The sequence below is a fragment of the Oryctolagus cuniculus genome, chromosome 2 (genome assembly GCF_051225735.1).
Source record: "Oryctolagus cuniculus isolate XC-2025 breed Fujian yellow rabbit chromosome 2, ASM5122573v1, whole genome shotgun sequence".
In the NCBI taxonomy this organism is placed as follows: Eukaryota; Metazoa; Chordata; class Mammalia; order Lagomorpha; family Leporidae; genus Oryctolagus; species Oryctolagus cuniculus.
The window spans coordinates 10677283-10691750 of NC_142868.1; the positions used below are offsets into that span (position 1 = coordinate 10677283).

General features: G+C 42.8%; 1 protein-coding gene across 9 annotated transcripts in view; it reads left to right on the forward strand.

Moving 5' to 3' along the window:
• The window catches only part of CC2D2A (coiled-coil and C2 domain containing 2A), a 152314-nt gene that overhangs the window by 86587 nt on the left and 51259 nt on the right, over window positions 1-14468 (forward strand). For all 9 annotated transcript variants that reach the window (XR_011386194.2, XM_051830185.3, XM_089326957.1 and 6 more), the window contains one exon: window positions 12959-13115. Coding sequence is in view for 8 of the 9 variants with exons in the window: in XM_051830185.3 (XP_051686145.3) it covers window positions 12959-13115 (157 nt within the window). In the remaining variant the exon portion in view is untranslated. The remainder of the gene's footprint in view (window positions 1-12958; window positions 13116-14468) is intronic.

Consider the following 14468-nt stretch of genomic DNA (forward strand, 5'->3'; position numbering starts at 1 on the left):
AAGTCTAACTTGACTGAGTAATTATCACAAAGTCCAGGAGTCCCGCGTGTCACCTGCCCCGCATCCACGAGGGGGCGCTGAAGGCCCACCTCGGAGCCACTCCCTCTCTGCTTGCGCACAGCACAAACATTTCAGCTTTCTGAGTTTTGCCTCCTAGTTTGAGGTGCATGGTTAAAACCTCCCCTGTAGAGGAAAAGCTGGCGTGAGGACAAGCACGGCTAACACGAAGAACAGAGAGAGGGCCAGAGTGCGGCGAGGGAGAGCAGCGGGCGGTACTGTAGCAGGTGGGAAGCCGGGAGGAGGCTCCCACCTTAGACGCCTTAGGGGCAGGAGAGCGGGCCCCAGCCCCGCAGCAAGAGCTCAGACCACGAGGGCAGTGCCTGGACGCCACGCTCTTTATGGGACGCTCTGAGTTCTCTGAATTACTTGAGGAAGGAGCACAGTCTTCCGTCTTGCACCAGCACACCAATGTTTTATTTCACAAATATCCTAAATGTAAGCAAAGCCGCCAGTGCTATCGCCTGTTAACTACCTTGAATAGTACCTTGTTCTGAATCTTACAATGGAATAATTCTTTACAAGATAATGTGAAAAGGGCAGTTTTCTGAAATACGATAGAATGAATTTCTAAACTAAAAGGGAAGTTTTCTCCTATACCTCCATACTATACTCACAGGCAATTAGTTCGAATCTTGTAAACTTTTTCTGAAATATGGCAAGTTAAAGGAGTCCTGGCTTACTTCTTAAACTATCTAAAGGGATTGCATAACTGATCAAACTGTATCCCATTGGCATAATTTTATGACTGCGTAGCCACTATAGATGAAATCAATTTAAGGGATATTACATTTCCAGTCTCCAGGGCTGTGTTATTGAAACTCTTCCATATAATTGCTAGTTTCGAACTAGGTAAGGTTCAAGATTATTGGCAACTTGAAGAACATAAGAAAATACTCACTTGGAATGCATGTTTATGCCAATGCTGTCACATTCTTAGCTTTACAGCCTAATGGATTTCAGAAAAAGTTGTAATGGTCTCAAAACCATGATGCATCTACTGTTGACCCAACAACCAATTCATGAGTGTTTGCTACTTGATTGTTAAGGGCCATCTGAGTATCTGGTACTGAGCTGGGCGTGTGGGGAAGAATTGGAAGCCATGTATATAGAGGGGTGCACAGGGGCCACTCTCCCCTGCCACGGGGTGGGGGAAGAGTTTCTAGTCCAGACAGGAAATGAGAGAGCTACAGAGAAACAGCATGCATTGGTGTGTGGCTGTCAAGAACCACAGAAGGGAAGGAGCTGTGTCTTTGATTGTTGCATATTTGTAGGGCTCAGTGCTTCCTGCCAGCCCTAAAATAAGAAGGTCACAGTCCAAGCAGCAGATAAGGCCAAAAAGGCTGGCACAAAAATCCCAGGGAGACAGGACAGGATCAGGGATCAGGGCTTCGCTATAGAACTGAGAAGAAGGAATTAAGTGAGGGCATTGCAGTCCCAAGTAGTGGGAACAGCACAGCTTGAGGAGAGTAAAAAAAAAAAAAAAAAAAAGTGGGGTGAAAGTTGGCTTAGGAGAAGGGTGAGAGTGGCCTTCCCAGGACGGGAGAGTTAGATCAGAGTCCTCGCAGAAAGATCTGGAAAATCTTGGCTTCCAAAGTTGTTTGCTTCACAATAAATGCTTAGCCTGTCACAAATGAAATCTAGCGTACAAATGTTAAAAACTTTGTTAATTACCTTCCTCTTTCTCACTCATTTCTGTAATTTTACCCCACCCTCACCTTTTGACCCCCTGATTCTGTCGTGTTCCTACTGCTGAATGGCCTGAGATATTTTAGCATTATTACTCTTCCATCTGAACCAATCCTGTTGGGCTTTGTATTCCTGGCATGTGAACTGAGGTGGGGAAATACCCCTTTTCACCCCAGTGGTGATGGCTTGAGTCTGCCCGAGGCCTCCCCTGATTTCTCTGGCTTGTCTGTGGACTAACGCTATCAGCCTGGAGAAAACACGTTTGGAGAAATGTCTGTCTAGCTCATTTTTTGGCTTCTGTTAGTCCTTTGTGCACATACATTTTTGCACACATTTCACTTGTCTGCAGTCTGCGTGAGTGACAGTCTGTGCCAAGTGGAGGAACTGGGTGTCTGGGAGCAGGTAGAAAGGGCAAGTGGCAGAGTGCAAGGATCGGTGGCCCTGAACAAGGGGAAGCCAGGTGTAGACACCTAAATCTGTCTGAGAGCTTGGGTAGTTTGGAGCCGGTGGAAATGAGGAAGTCTCTAGGAAACAGTGTTCATTATCATTACATGTCTGACGCTATCTCATGCTGTACCTGAGAAAACCACAGAGACAGCTAATCTTCCAAATTAAAGATGAGCAATCTGAGCTTCAGAAATGCATAATTGAGCACTAAAGTCACCTGGTAGAGCAAAGTTAAACCCACGTCTGTTTGATGCTAACTTTTATGTTTGCTTTGCTGTCTCCATTGAATCTAATGGTTGGCCAGTGCCGCGGCTCACTAGGCTAATCCTCCGCCTTGTGGCACCGGCACACCGGGTTCTAGTCCCGGTTGGGGAACCAGATTCTGTCCCGGTTGCTCCTCTTCCAGGCCAGCTCTCTGCTGTGGCCCAGGAGTGCAGTGGAGGATGGCCCAAGTACTTGGGCCCTGCACCCCATGGGAGACCAGGAGAAGTACCTGGCTCCTGCCATCGGATCAGTGTAGTGCACCGGCCGCGGCGGCCATTGGAGGGTGAACCAACGGCAAAGGAAGACCTTTCTCTCTGTCTCTCTCTCTCTCACTGTTCACTCTGCCTGTCAAAAAATAAAAAAAAAAAAAATAAAAATAAAAATAAAAAGAATCTAATGGTTAAGAACAAAGTCCAAAATTAGCAGACAGATCCCTGCACCCTGACAGATCCCCCACACCATGACAGATCCCCAGCACCATGACAGATCCCTGTACTCAGAGATCCCCAAAGCCTTAACAGGTCCCCGGCACCAGGTCTTATCTCTCACACTCTGAGTACTGATGCATCAGGCATCATCGTGTATTGAGTAGTGTTAACAACATCTAGTGCAACAGAAGAGCTGTTGAATGATTATAGTATGCCAGGCACCATTTTAAACCTTTTTGATGTATGCACCCATTTAATCTTCACAGCAATCCTACCGTAGCTGAATTGTCCTCCCATCTTACAGATGGGAAAACTGACATGTTTGGAAAAGTTAAGTCACTGCCTTGGACCACACAGAGAGTGGCAGAGCCAGGGCATGGGCCCAGAACCTGTTCTCTGAACCACCTCACAATGTTGCAATGACTCTGGTTTGTGCATTCAGCCCACAAGAGCTTACTAAGCGTTGTGGGAACGGGAGGATCAACTAGACAGGATTCCTGACATGACAGTTACACTGAGGTGACGTGACAGGAGGGCTTGAAGATTAGGGTCCAATAGAATGGGAGGAGAGAAAATGAAGACACAAGAGGAGGCTTGGTGGGGAAGGGAGGGAGGGACGTGGAATGGGAGGTTGAAAGGGAAGAGTGGTTTACTTTCGGGTGTGACCATTGGAGCACATTTGTCAGCTATGAGCAGAGCAGCCGGGGCGTGAAAGATGATGGAAATAAGGGAAGTTAGGAGGGTAGGAGGGTCCAGAGTACACAGCATTCTGGGAAGGGGGTCCAGACGTGCTGAAGGGATCTCCTTGGAAAGATCTCTTGGTGGGGAGAAGTGAATGAGGGCAGGCCTAGGGAGGGAGTTCTCAACTTTCTGAGTGGGGAGAGGGAGTCTGTGGGCACAAGAATAGGAAACTTCTAGCTCAGTGCCGAGTGGAGGCGTGGACATTCACCAGGAGACAGCCTCACTGGAGAAGTGACATCAAGGGCAGCCAGGATGACAACTGTCACTGTGCTGGCTCCAGTGCCACCAGGTGCAAGAGATGAAACTCTTTCCAATCCAGAAAACATGGCTTAAAACCATGCAATAGGGGTGGGCGTCTTGGAACAGCAGTTAAAGCCACCACTTGGGACACCTCATCCCATATCGGAGTGCCCAGTTGGAGTCCCAGCTGCTCTACTTTATTTTTATTTGACAGAGTTATAGAGAGACAGAAAGATCTTCCTTCCATTGGTTCACCCCCCAAATGGCCACTATGGCCTGCGCTGCACCGATCCAAAGCCAGGAGCCAGGTGCTTCTTCCTGGTCTCCCATGCAGGTGCAGGGACCCAAGGACTTGGGCCATCCTCCACTGCACTTCCAGGCCACAGCAGAGAGCTGGACTGGAAGAGGAGCAACCGGGACTAGAACCCGGCGCCCATATGGGATTAAACAAGTGAGCCACAGCGCCGGCCTCCAGCTGCTCTACTTTTGATCCAGCTCCCTGCCAATACTCCTGGGAGATAGGGGGAAACGGCCGAGTACTTGGGTCCCTGCCACCCATGTGAGAGACTGGATGGAGTTCCAGGATTTCTCACTCTCACTCTCTCACTCTGCCTTACAAGTAGATGAAAATAAACATTGAAAAACATGCAAGATAAACTTTATTTCAGGATGAAATTATTTTCTATGTTTTAGCTTAATTTCCTTAAATTTCTTAACTTCATCTCATCTTTACAATTCTAAATCCCATTAGCAGTTAAACTTGCACCAGATTCTTGAGTTACTGTTTACAACATTCCAAATGCAGGAGGAGTAATAATTTTTAAAATGGCCTCAATTTTCAGCGGTTGACCTAATTGCTGTTCTGAATTCACCGCTGCTTTGCTTTATACAACAAAAATTTTGGAACATCTGAATGTAAAACAAATCCGATTTCCCAAATCATTTCTTCGTTAACATTGTTTCTTCAGATGCACACTCATTTTTCTGAGAGAAGTGCTTCTCAGTGTTAATTTTGCCCCTAGGGGGTATCTGACAATGCCTGGAGATGCTTTTGATGATCAGTAACTGGTGGGTTGAGGTCATGCACGCTGTTGAACAGCCTGCAATGTACAGGGCAACTCGCCCAACCAAGGACTGCTCAGCCCAAAATGACAGCAGTGCTGAGACTGAGAAGGCTGGCTTAGTGAGAAGGCAAAAATTAAACTTAATTATACAGAAAACCATTTCTAATTGCCTATTTAAAGCCCAGACTACCCATTTTTCAATTTTTTTAAACAGCATTTTATTTTAGCATTAAATAGACTTGCTGCTAACATAGGAGAGTAGTATGAAAAGTTTGGGGGAAAATTTGGGATTTTTCTTTTTTGGCCTTGTCAAATGGAATCCATTTTTTCTTATGAAATGAAAAGTAGAGAACCATCTTCTGAGAGAGTAGTCCCAGTTCACCATCCCTGGGAGTCCTCGATTTCCTCTTACCTACAGAGTTGGCCCCAAGAGTCCCCGTCATTGCCTCTGGACAATCGACAGGAATGAGGGTGCAGTCTGGGCAAAATGAGCTACCCACTGATGTCCACCAGAGGTGACACTGCCGTGGTCAAGCATGGAGACCATCACAGAGCACACACTGTTCCCTTAGTGGTAAGTCTGTAGGACTGCATGCAGAACTATACAGACTTATAGTTAGAAACTTCATACATTTTATAATTACAACTTTGGGAACATGGCCATTCTTTCTGCCACGCCCACCCTCCCGCCCACACTCCCACCTTTCTTCCTCCTCCCTCTCCTATTCCCACTCTTATTTTTTACTAAGATCTATTTTCAATGAACTTTATACACATATGATTAACTCTTTAAGTAAAGAGTTCAACAAATATTATGAAAAAAAAATGTTCCTCAATAATCAAGGCCTGTTTAAAGTCATTGATTTTCAAAATGTCAATTTCATTTCCACAGATTGCCTTCTAGGTGCTCTATTAGTTGTCACGGATCAGGGAGAACATATGATATTTATTTCTTTGGGACTGCCTTGCTTCACTAAGTATGATGCTTTCCAGATTCATCCATTTTTTTTTTGCAAATGACCAGATTTCATGTTTGTTTTTTACCACTGTGTAGTATTCCATGGGGTACATATCCAATAATTTCTTTACCCTGTCTTCAGGTGATCTGAACACCGGGGTTGATTGCATGTCTTAGCTATTGCAAATGGAGCTGCAATAAATATAGGAGTACAGATAACTCTTTCATAAGCTGATTTCATTTCAATTCCCAGGAGTGGGATGGCTGGGTCATATGGTAGGACTACATTCAGATTTCTGAGGTATCTCCATACTGTCTTCCATAGTGGCTTTACCAGTTTAAATTCCCACCAACATTGGATTAGGATACCTTTTCCTTCATATCCTTGCTAGCATTTGTTGTTTATTGATCTCTGTATGAGATCTCTGTATGCCATTCTAACTGGGGTGAGGTGAAACCTCATTGTGGTTTTGATTTGCATTTTCCTGATAGCTAGCAATCCCAAGCATTTTTTCTTGTGTCTGTTGGCCATTTGGATTTCCTTTTTTGAAAAATGCATGTTTAACTGGCCCTTTTATTAACTGGGTAGTTTGTTTTGTTGTTTGTTGTTGATTTTCTTGATCTGCTTATATATTCTGGCTATTAATCCTTTATCAGTTGTATAGTTTGCAAATATTTTCTCTCATTCTGTCCGTTGCCTCTTCACCTTGCTAGTTGTTTCTGTTGTAGTACAGAAGCTTCTCAATTGAATGTAATCCCATTTGTTCATTTTGGCTTTGATTGCCTGTGCCTCTGGGATCATTTCCAAGAACTCTTTGCCTAAATCAATGTCTTGCAGGGTTTCCCCAATGTTCTCTATGGTATTGGATCATACATTTAGGTATTAATGCATTTAGAGTGGATTTTTGTGTAAGGTGCAAGGTAGGGGTCTTGCTTCATACTTCTGCCATGTGGAGATCCAGTATTCCCAGCAGTATTTGTTGAAGAGACTGTCCTTATTCAGGGATTGATTTTAGCTAATTTCTCAAAGATAAGTTGTTTGTAGATGATTGGATTGATTTCTGGCATTTCTATTATCTTCCATTGGTCTATCCATCTGTTTTTGTACCAGTAGCAGGCTGTTTTGATTATAACTGCCATGTAGTATGTCTTGAAATCTGGTGTTGTGATGCCTCTGGCTTTGATTTTGTTGCATAAGATTGCTTTGGCTATCCAGGGTCTCCTGTGTTTCCATACAAATTTCAGCATCATTTTTTCTTTTTTTTTTTTAGAAAACTTTTATTTAATAAATATAAATTTCATAGGCATGGCTTTTGGAATATAGTGGTTCTTCCCCCCATACCCACCCTCCCACCCCCACCCCCACCCCACCTCCTACTCCCTCTCCCATCCTATTCTTCATTAAGATTCATTTTTAATTATCTATATATACAGAAGATCAACTTGGTATATACTAAGTAAAGATTTTAACAGTTTGTACCCACACACACACACACACAAGTATAACGTACTGTTTGAAGAGTAGTTTTACCGTTAATTCTCATAGTACAGCACATTAAGGACAGAGGTCCTACATGGGAAGTAAGTGCCCAGTTATTCCTGTTGTTCATTTAACAATTGACACTCTAATTTATGACGTCAGTAATCACCCGAAGCTCTTGTCGTGATCTGCCAGGGCTATGGAAGCCTCTTGAGTTCACAAACTCCAGCCTTATTTAGACAAGGCCATAATCAAAGTGGAATTTCTCTCTTCCCTTCAGAGAAAGGTACCACCTTCTTTGATGACCCATTCCAGCATTTTTTCTAGATCTGAGAAGAATGTCCTTGGGATTTTGACTGCTATTGCATTGACCCTATAAATTACTTTCAGTAGTATGGACATTTCGATGATATTGACTCATCTAATCCATGAACATGGAAGATTTTTCCATTTTTCTGTAGCTTCTATTTCTTAAATGTTTTGTAATTCTCTTTGTAGATATCTTTGACATCCTTGTTTAAATTTATTCCAAGGTATTTGATTTTTTTTTTTTGTCACTATTGTGAATGGGATTGATTAGAAGTTCTTTCTAGCCAGGGCATTGTTTGTATATACACAGGCTGTTGATTTTTGTGTGTTCACTTTATTTCCTGCTATTTTACCAAACTCTTCTATGAGTTCTAATAGTCTCTTAGTAGAGTCTTCAGGATCCTCTAGATATAGAATCAAGTTATTTGAAGGTAGAGATAATTTGACTTCCTCCTTCCTAATTTGTATCCCTTTCATTTCTTTTTCTTACCTAATGGCTCTGGCTAAAACGTCAAGGATTGTATTGAATAGCAGTGGTGAGAGTGTGCATCCTTGTCTGGTTCCAGATCTCACTGGAAATGCTTCCAACTTTTCTCCATTCAATAGGGCACTGGCCATGGGTTTGTCATAAATTTCCTTGATTATGTTGAGGAATATTGCTTCTGTACCCAATTTGTTTGGAGTTTTCATCATGAACAGGTGTTGTATTAATGCTTTTTCTGCATCCATTGAGATAATCATGTGGTTTTTGTTCAGAAGTTTGTTAATGTGATGTATCACATTGATTTATTTGGGAATGTTGAACCATCCCTGCATACCAGGGATCCCTGCATCCCACTTGGTCTGGGTGAATGATCTTTCTGATGTGTTGTTGGATTCGATTGGCTAGTATTTTCTTGAGGATTTTTGTGCCTATGTTCATCAGGGAAATTGGTCTGTAGTTCTCTTTCTCTGCAGTACCTTTTTCAGGTTTAGGATTTACGGTGATGTTGACTTCCTAGAATCTGGGAGGATTCCATCCCTTTCAATTCTTTTGAATAGCTTGAGAATAATAGGAGTTCTTTAAATGTCCGGTAGAATTCAGCAGTGAAGGTATCTAGTCCTGGGCTTTTCTTTGTTGGGAGAGTTTTTTATTACTGATTCAATTTCCATGTTGGTTATGGGTCTGTTTAGGTTTTCCATATCTTCATAGCCCAATTTGGTTAGGATATATGTGTCCCAGGAATCTCTCCATTTCTTCTAGGTTTCCGAATTTGTTGGCATACAACAGTTTGTAGTAGTTTCTGATGATTCTTTTTTAATTTCTGTGGTGTCTGTTACATATGTCCAAAATGACACCCATCCCCTATCACCTTGTTACAGGGTACTGGTTGCAGGGTGATCAGGGAGAAAAGAGCCCCTTCTTTTTTCTAGAGCAGTAAGCTCCCTCCCTATTCCACCATCTATTTAATGTGGTTCTTCTTTACCTCCTTCCTTGCCTTTGGGAATCCAGAAATGTTGATGAAGTATAGTTTATTCTTTAATATTTTTACTGGCCTGCTGATTTAATTAAAATAAGGAATGTACCATGAAATTTCTATAAATGCTCAGTGATTTATTCACTAAAAATAAGCAAGACATCCTGAAAAGATAGATTTTATGTTTAAATTTAATTTAAATAAAATTATTATGCCATCAAGTTTACTAAAATCAATTCAATGGGATGTCATATTTGGGAAACATAATCATCTTTATGAAAGAGCTTCGTGCACTGGAAAGCATGTGCTTATTGACAACTGTATGCCTAACAGAAGAACATTTATTGAACTTGTAATGAAGGTACGAGGCTTTTTATCCATCTCAGCTAAGCTTAACCTTTGTCTTCCCCTTGAGCCTTAGGTAATGTCGTTATTTTACAATGAGAGCAAAGCTTTGGAGTCCTGCTAAAGGTCACACAGCTAGTAAGTGGCAAAGCCAGGATTTAGATCTGGAGCTGCTGGCCCACAAAGCTGCCCTTTCCTGGCCACCACACTGCCCCCTGCAGGTGTGGAAGGAGGTGAGGAGTAAAATAAAGAGTGAGAAATTGTGAGCCATAGCATACCCACATCCAAGAGTTGAACAGAGAAGAGAACAAGTCCATCTCAGTTTTCATCCATGTGCCCTCCTACCTACGTTGATTCACAGATATCCTGGGCATTCAAGGGGAAATCAAATAAAATTCTGACCCTCAGGAATCTCATTGTCTAGGGAGAGAAACTGACATGGAGTGGACAAGTGCTTCTATAGGGTAGTACAGGATGTGGTGGCACCATAAGTTGGTGTTGGTGGGTGCCCTGGTAGGTTCAGGCTGCACCATAGACTGGGTAGCTTTACAGATCATTGAAACCTATTTCTCACCATTCAGGAGGCTGGAAGTCTGAGGCCCGCTTGCCAGCATGGCCGGGTGAGGGTGAGGGCACCTTCTGGGTTTCTGGTTACTGTCTGTTCTGTTGTGTCCTCACATGGTGGTGAGAGAGCCAGAGAGCTCCACCCTCATAACCTAATAAACTCCCAAAGACCCCTTGCCCTGCTACAGTCACATTGGGGGTTAGGATTTCAACATATGAATTTTGAGGGGCACAGATATTCAGTCCATTGACAACATCCTTGGGAATACTGAGCAACGCAAAGTCTCACACAGGATGAGGTCAGTGGTTTTGTTTTGTTTTACCACCATTGCATGCGAATAAGGTGATGCATTAACCTTTTATTATAGCCATTGCGTTTACTGAGATTCCATTTCTTCTGGTTCTTTCATTCAGGTTTTAAATTCTGTTTTGATCGCTCACTATTTCTTACCAATTTGTCTATGCTAATTATATCTTATGGATCTTGGTTATGACTTTAAAGAACTCTTCTCTAATCACCTTTCTGATTTTATCTGGCCTATGAAAAAGCTATTGCAAAAAAAGAAATGAGTTTGAAGTAAAAATAATTGTTCTAATCCTAGATTTTTTACTTAACTGCCTGATGATCATGAGCAGTTTCTCCCCGTGTTGAGCCTCAAATCCATCATCTGGAACTGCTGGGACAGTTATCTTACTTAATTGTCACCATAAATCATCCTTCACAGGACCATCGGAGAGATTATACAAGATAGTACACCCACAGCCCCGAGTGAGCTTCATAGGAAAGGCGTCTCTGTGAAGCAAAATTCTGGAAAATGTTAAACATGTAAGAAAAACGAAAGGAAATACTTCTCAGGCTGGAGCTTCGTGCTGTTGGGTCCATAATTTAACAGAACAAATCAAATTCTTCTGTTCAGTAACTTATAACCTACTCCATATTCTTCAAACTGTGTGTGTTTATAGACCTATTGAGCGATCTCAGTTCTTGTCTCACATTGAAGGAGAATTTCCATATGGACAGGGACAGTGAGCAAAGCCAGGTACATTGAAAGTGAGACACTTCCTGCCACAGCAGTCAGGAGGTAGACTCCAAGGGAGGAGTTGCCTACGGAATCTACAAGTACTCTCTTAACTCAAAGTGACTCTCTCCGATTGGCTCCTTTCTGAAAAGTGAGTGCAGATTTAACCAGTCAGGAGGGAAGAGTAACAACCAATCAGGAGGCAGAGATTAGTAACTATGTCTAGCCTGCTTTCACTTACCCCTCCAGCCATCCCGAGTGAGCCCCCAAATATGTGTGGGAGTTCTGGAGTTGGTGGCACAGGAGCAGTGGCGGGAGGAGTCACTCGGGTCTGTGTCCCCCTGAGAGATGTGGCAGATTCTGTTGGATCCTTGAGAAGCAGCACAGCTCTCATGTTACAGTTCTTTGCGCTATAACTCTCTGTGTTACAGCTCTCTCCTCTCCGCTGGGTCCACTGAGTGCCGCTGTCTCTGGGTCCTAGCCTCTCCCCTCTGCTGGCTCCATCAACATGGGCTGTCTTGGGTTGCTGCCTCTCTGCTGGCTTGATTGAGGTTGAGCTTCAGCAGTCAGGAGTACCTGCCCAAAGGACTGGCTACCCTTAAGTGCTTGGCTGAGACTTTGATGGATTTCTAAAAAGGACATTCTCCAGGATTGGTCGATATGTGTGCTAATGAGGCTTACTACATGAACCAATCGGGGAACTGACATTGAACTGCCTGTCTTGCATAGAATTTGCAGAGTTCTCGATCAGGTCTGTTCAGCAGATCCAACACTGTCTGAAGATTAGGTTATGTGCTTCCTCAGTCTCCTGTCTCCCCCTCCCTTAGGGCTCCTGGAGAGTTAACATTATGGGTTTTTCTTTCCTGTGTTTTTCTTTCCTTTCTGTGAGCCCCTAGAGTCCCTATCATTAGTAGCCGATATTATGTCTAGATTCAAGACATTAGAGAGGAAGGAAAGTATTGAGAATAGAGGTGAATGAGATTGGCCATGGATTCATGATAGTTTAGTCTAGGTGGTGAGTCCATGTATATCATAATTCCTGAATTATGTATGTTTGAAGTTTTCTTCAAATACTTTAATATAAATTTAATACTTTAATATAAATACTTTAATATAAATCAAAAATTACCTCTTTCTTTTTTAGTAGAGTTGAATTACTGCTAAAGTTTATTGGTAGATCTTTTTACTAGTAAAGCTTGTATGTTCTCCTTGATCCTTGGTTGCCCTGGGAGTGGGCCCTTCACCTCATGGTGATGGCATTATGATGAGACATCAGGGGACTTGATCTCAGCTACGGGTGTTCTAACTGGCTCCATCTTGGAAGAAGTCCTGAGAAGGAACCAACTGGGGAAGGTGTCAACAGCTAACAAATAAAGTGAAGTCTTCAAGGGAAGAATTTGAGAGAATTATTACATAGTAGGTCCAAACATGACACTCAGGAATGCTCTGGGTAGGGGGCTTCTACTGGCGTTGAGGTTGGTGCAGATGATATACTGTCTAATGTGATATCCATGCTGTCTCACCCATTCCACTTGACAACATAGCTGTCTGGACACAACCTCAACCAGGAAAAGCAGAAAGCCCATTCCCTTAGTAACTTGCATGTTGATCTGGAACAAAAACAACCATACTAGCCTCCTACTTTAATGAACTCCCCTACCCCAAAAGTTTAGGCCAGGTGAGAAGACAAGGTGTCGATAACTTGACCACAAACAGAATGTAAGCTGATCTCCATGGTGACCATAGTAGCACAACTCACTTTTTCACTCTGAGAAGGCTCTCTGAGCTGAGATGAGCTCTCAGTAGCCTCCACACCCTGACAGTGGGGACTGACTACCTGAAAGTGAGCACATTCTGTGGAGTTTCTTATTGGCCATTTCTCTTCCTGATTCTCAGGTCTATGAAACCGTTGGACACAGTAGTGCCACCTTGCTCGCAGAAGTGTTTCTGCCCATTCCTGAGACTACTGTGGTTACTGGAAGGGCTCCTATTGAAGAAGTGGAGTTTAGCAGTAACCAGCATGTGACACTGGACCACGAGGGAGTTGGAAGTGGTATGAAAAGACTTATTCTCAATGATTCACAGTACACTGTCAGATTTGAATATACCTTTTTATTTTGCTTCTTAGATTAGCAGCTTATTATAAAATTACCATCAGAAACTCAAAATAATTATTTTTGACATATCATTATTTATTGTAAGATTTACAAATACATTTATCTATGTACCCATAAAGTAGTTTGGCAGTTTGAATGAAGGACATTCAAAATGCCCCTTGATGCCTTAATTTCACTTCTAGGAATCTTTCCAAAGAACATTATTTGATATGAGGACAAAGTCGTATTAATAAAAAATACATCAGTAATATTTCTATGGTTGCAAAGGTTATGGTGGCCGGCGCCGCAGCTCAATAGGCTAATCCTCTGCCTGCGGTGCCGGCACCCCAGGTTCTAGTCCCTGTTGGGGCTCCAGATTCTGTCCCAGTTACTCCTCTTCCTGTCCAGCTCTCTGCTGTGGCCCGGGAGGGCAGTGGAGGATGGCCCAAGTCCTTGGCCCTGCACGCGCATGGGAGACCAGGAGGAAGCACCTGAATCCTGGCTTCGGATCAGCGCAGTGCACTGGCTGCAGCGCGCCAGCCACAGCAGCCATTGTGGGGTGAACCAATGGAAAAAGGAAGACCTTTCTCTCTCTCTCTCTCTCTCTCTCTCACTGTCTAACTCTGCCTGTCAAAAAAAGGTTATGGTAACTTAAATAATTGTAATAGGGAAATTATTTATCAGTATTATCACATCTCTTTCTCCAATTCTAATAAGATATGTGATAGACTTTCACTTTATCCTCTGTCTCTTAACTTTTCTTTAATACATGAGGGTGCTTCAAAAACCTTGTATAGGGATGGGCGTTGTAACACAGAGAGCTAGGTCACCACTTGCAATGCTGGCATCCCATATGGGAGTGAAAATTCAAGACTTGGCTGCTCTGCTTCACCTCCAGATCCCTGCTAACGTGCCTGGGAAAGTAGCGGAAGATGCCACTCATGAGAGACATGGACAGAGTGTTCCTGGCTCTGTCCTTACCCAGTCCTAGCAATTGAGGCCATTTGGGGAGTGAACCAGAGGATGGAAGATCATGTCTCCTGCCTCTCCCTCCATTTGTCACTCTGCCTTTCAAATAAAGAAAATAAATCTTTAAAAAAAAAACTTTGCATGAAAATTATATTAAAAAATAGCATTCATTTTAATTCTTAAAAAAATTTGAAGTCTATGCATAGTTTTTATCATGATATGCATTTCCGTGAACTTTTTGAAGAATCTTCATATTTAATATTTTTCTTTCTCTGATACGTTCTATGTAATTTCTTTACATTTATCTTCCATGTCATGAATTCACTATTTCTCTATGTGTA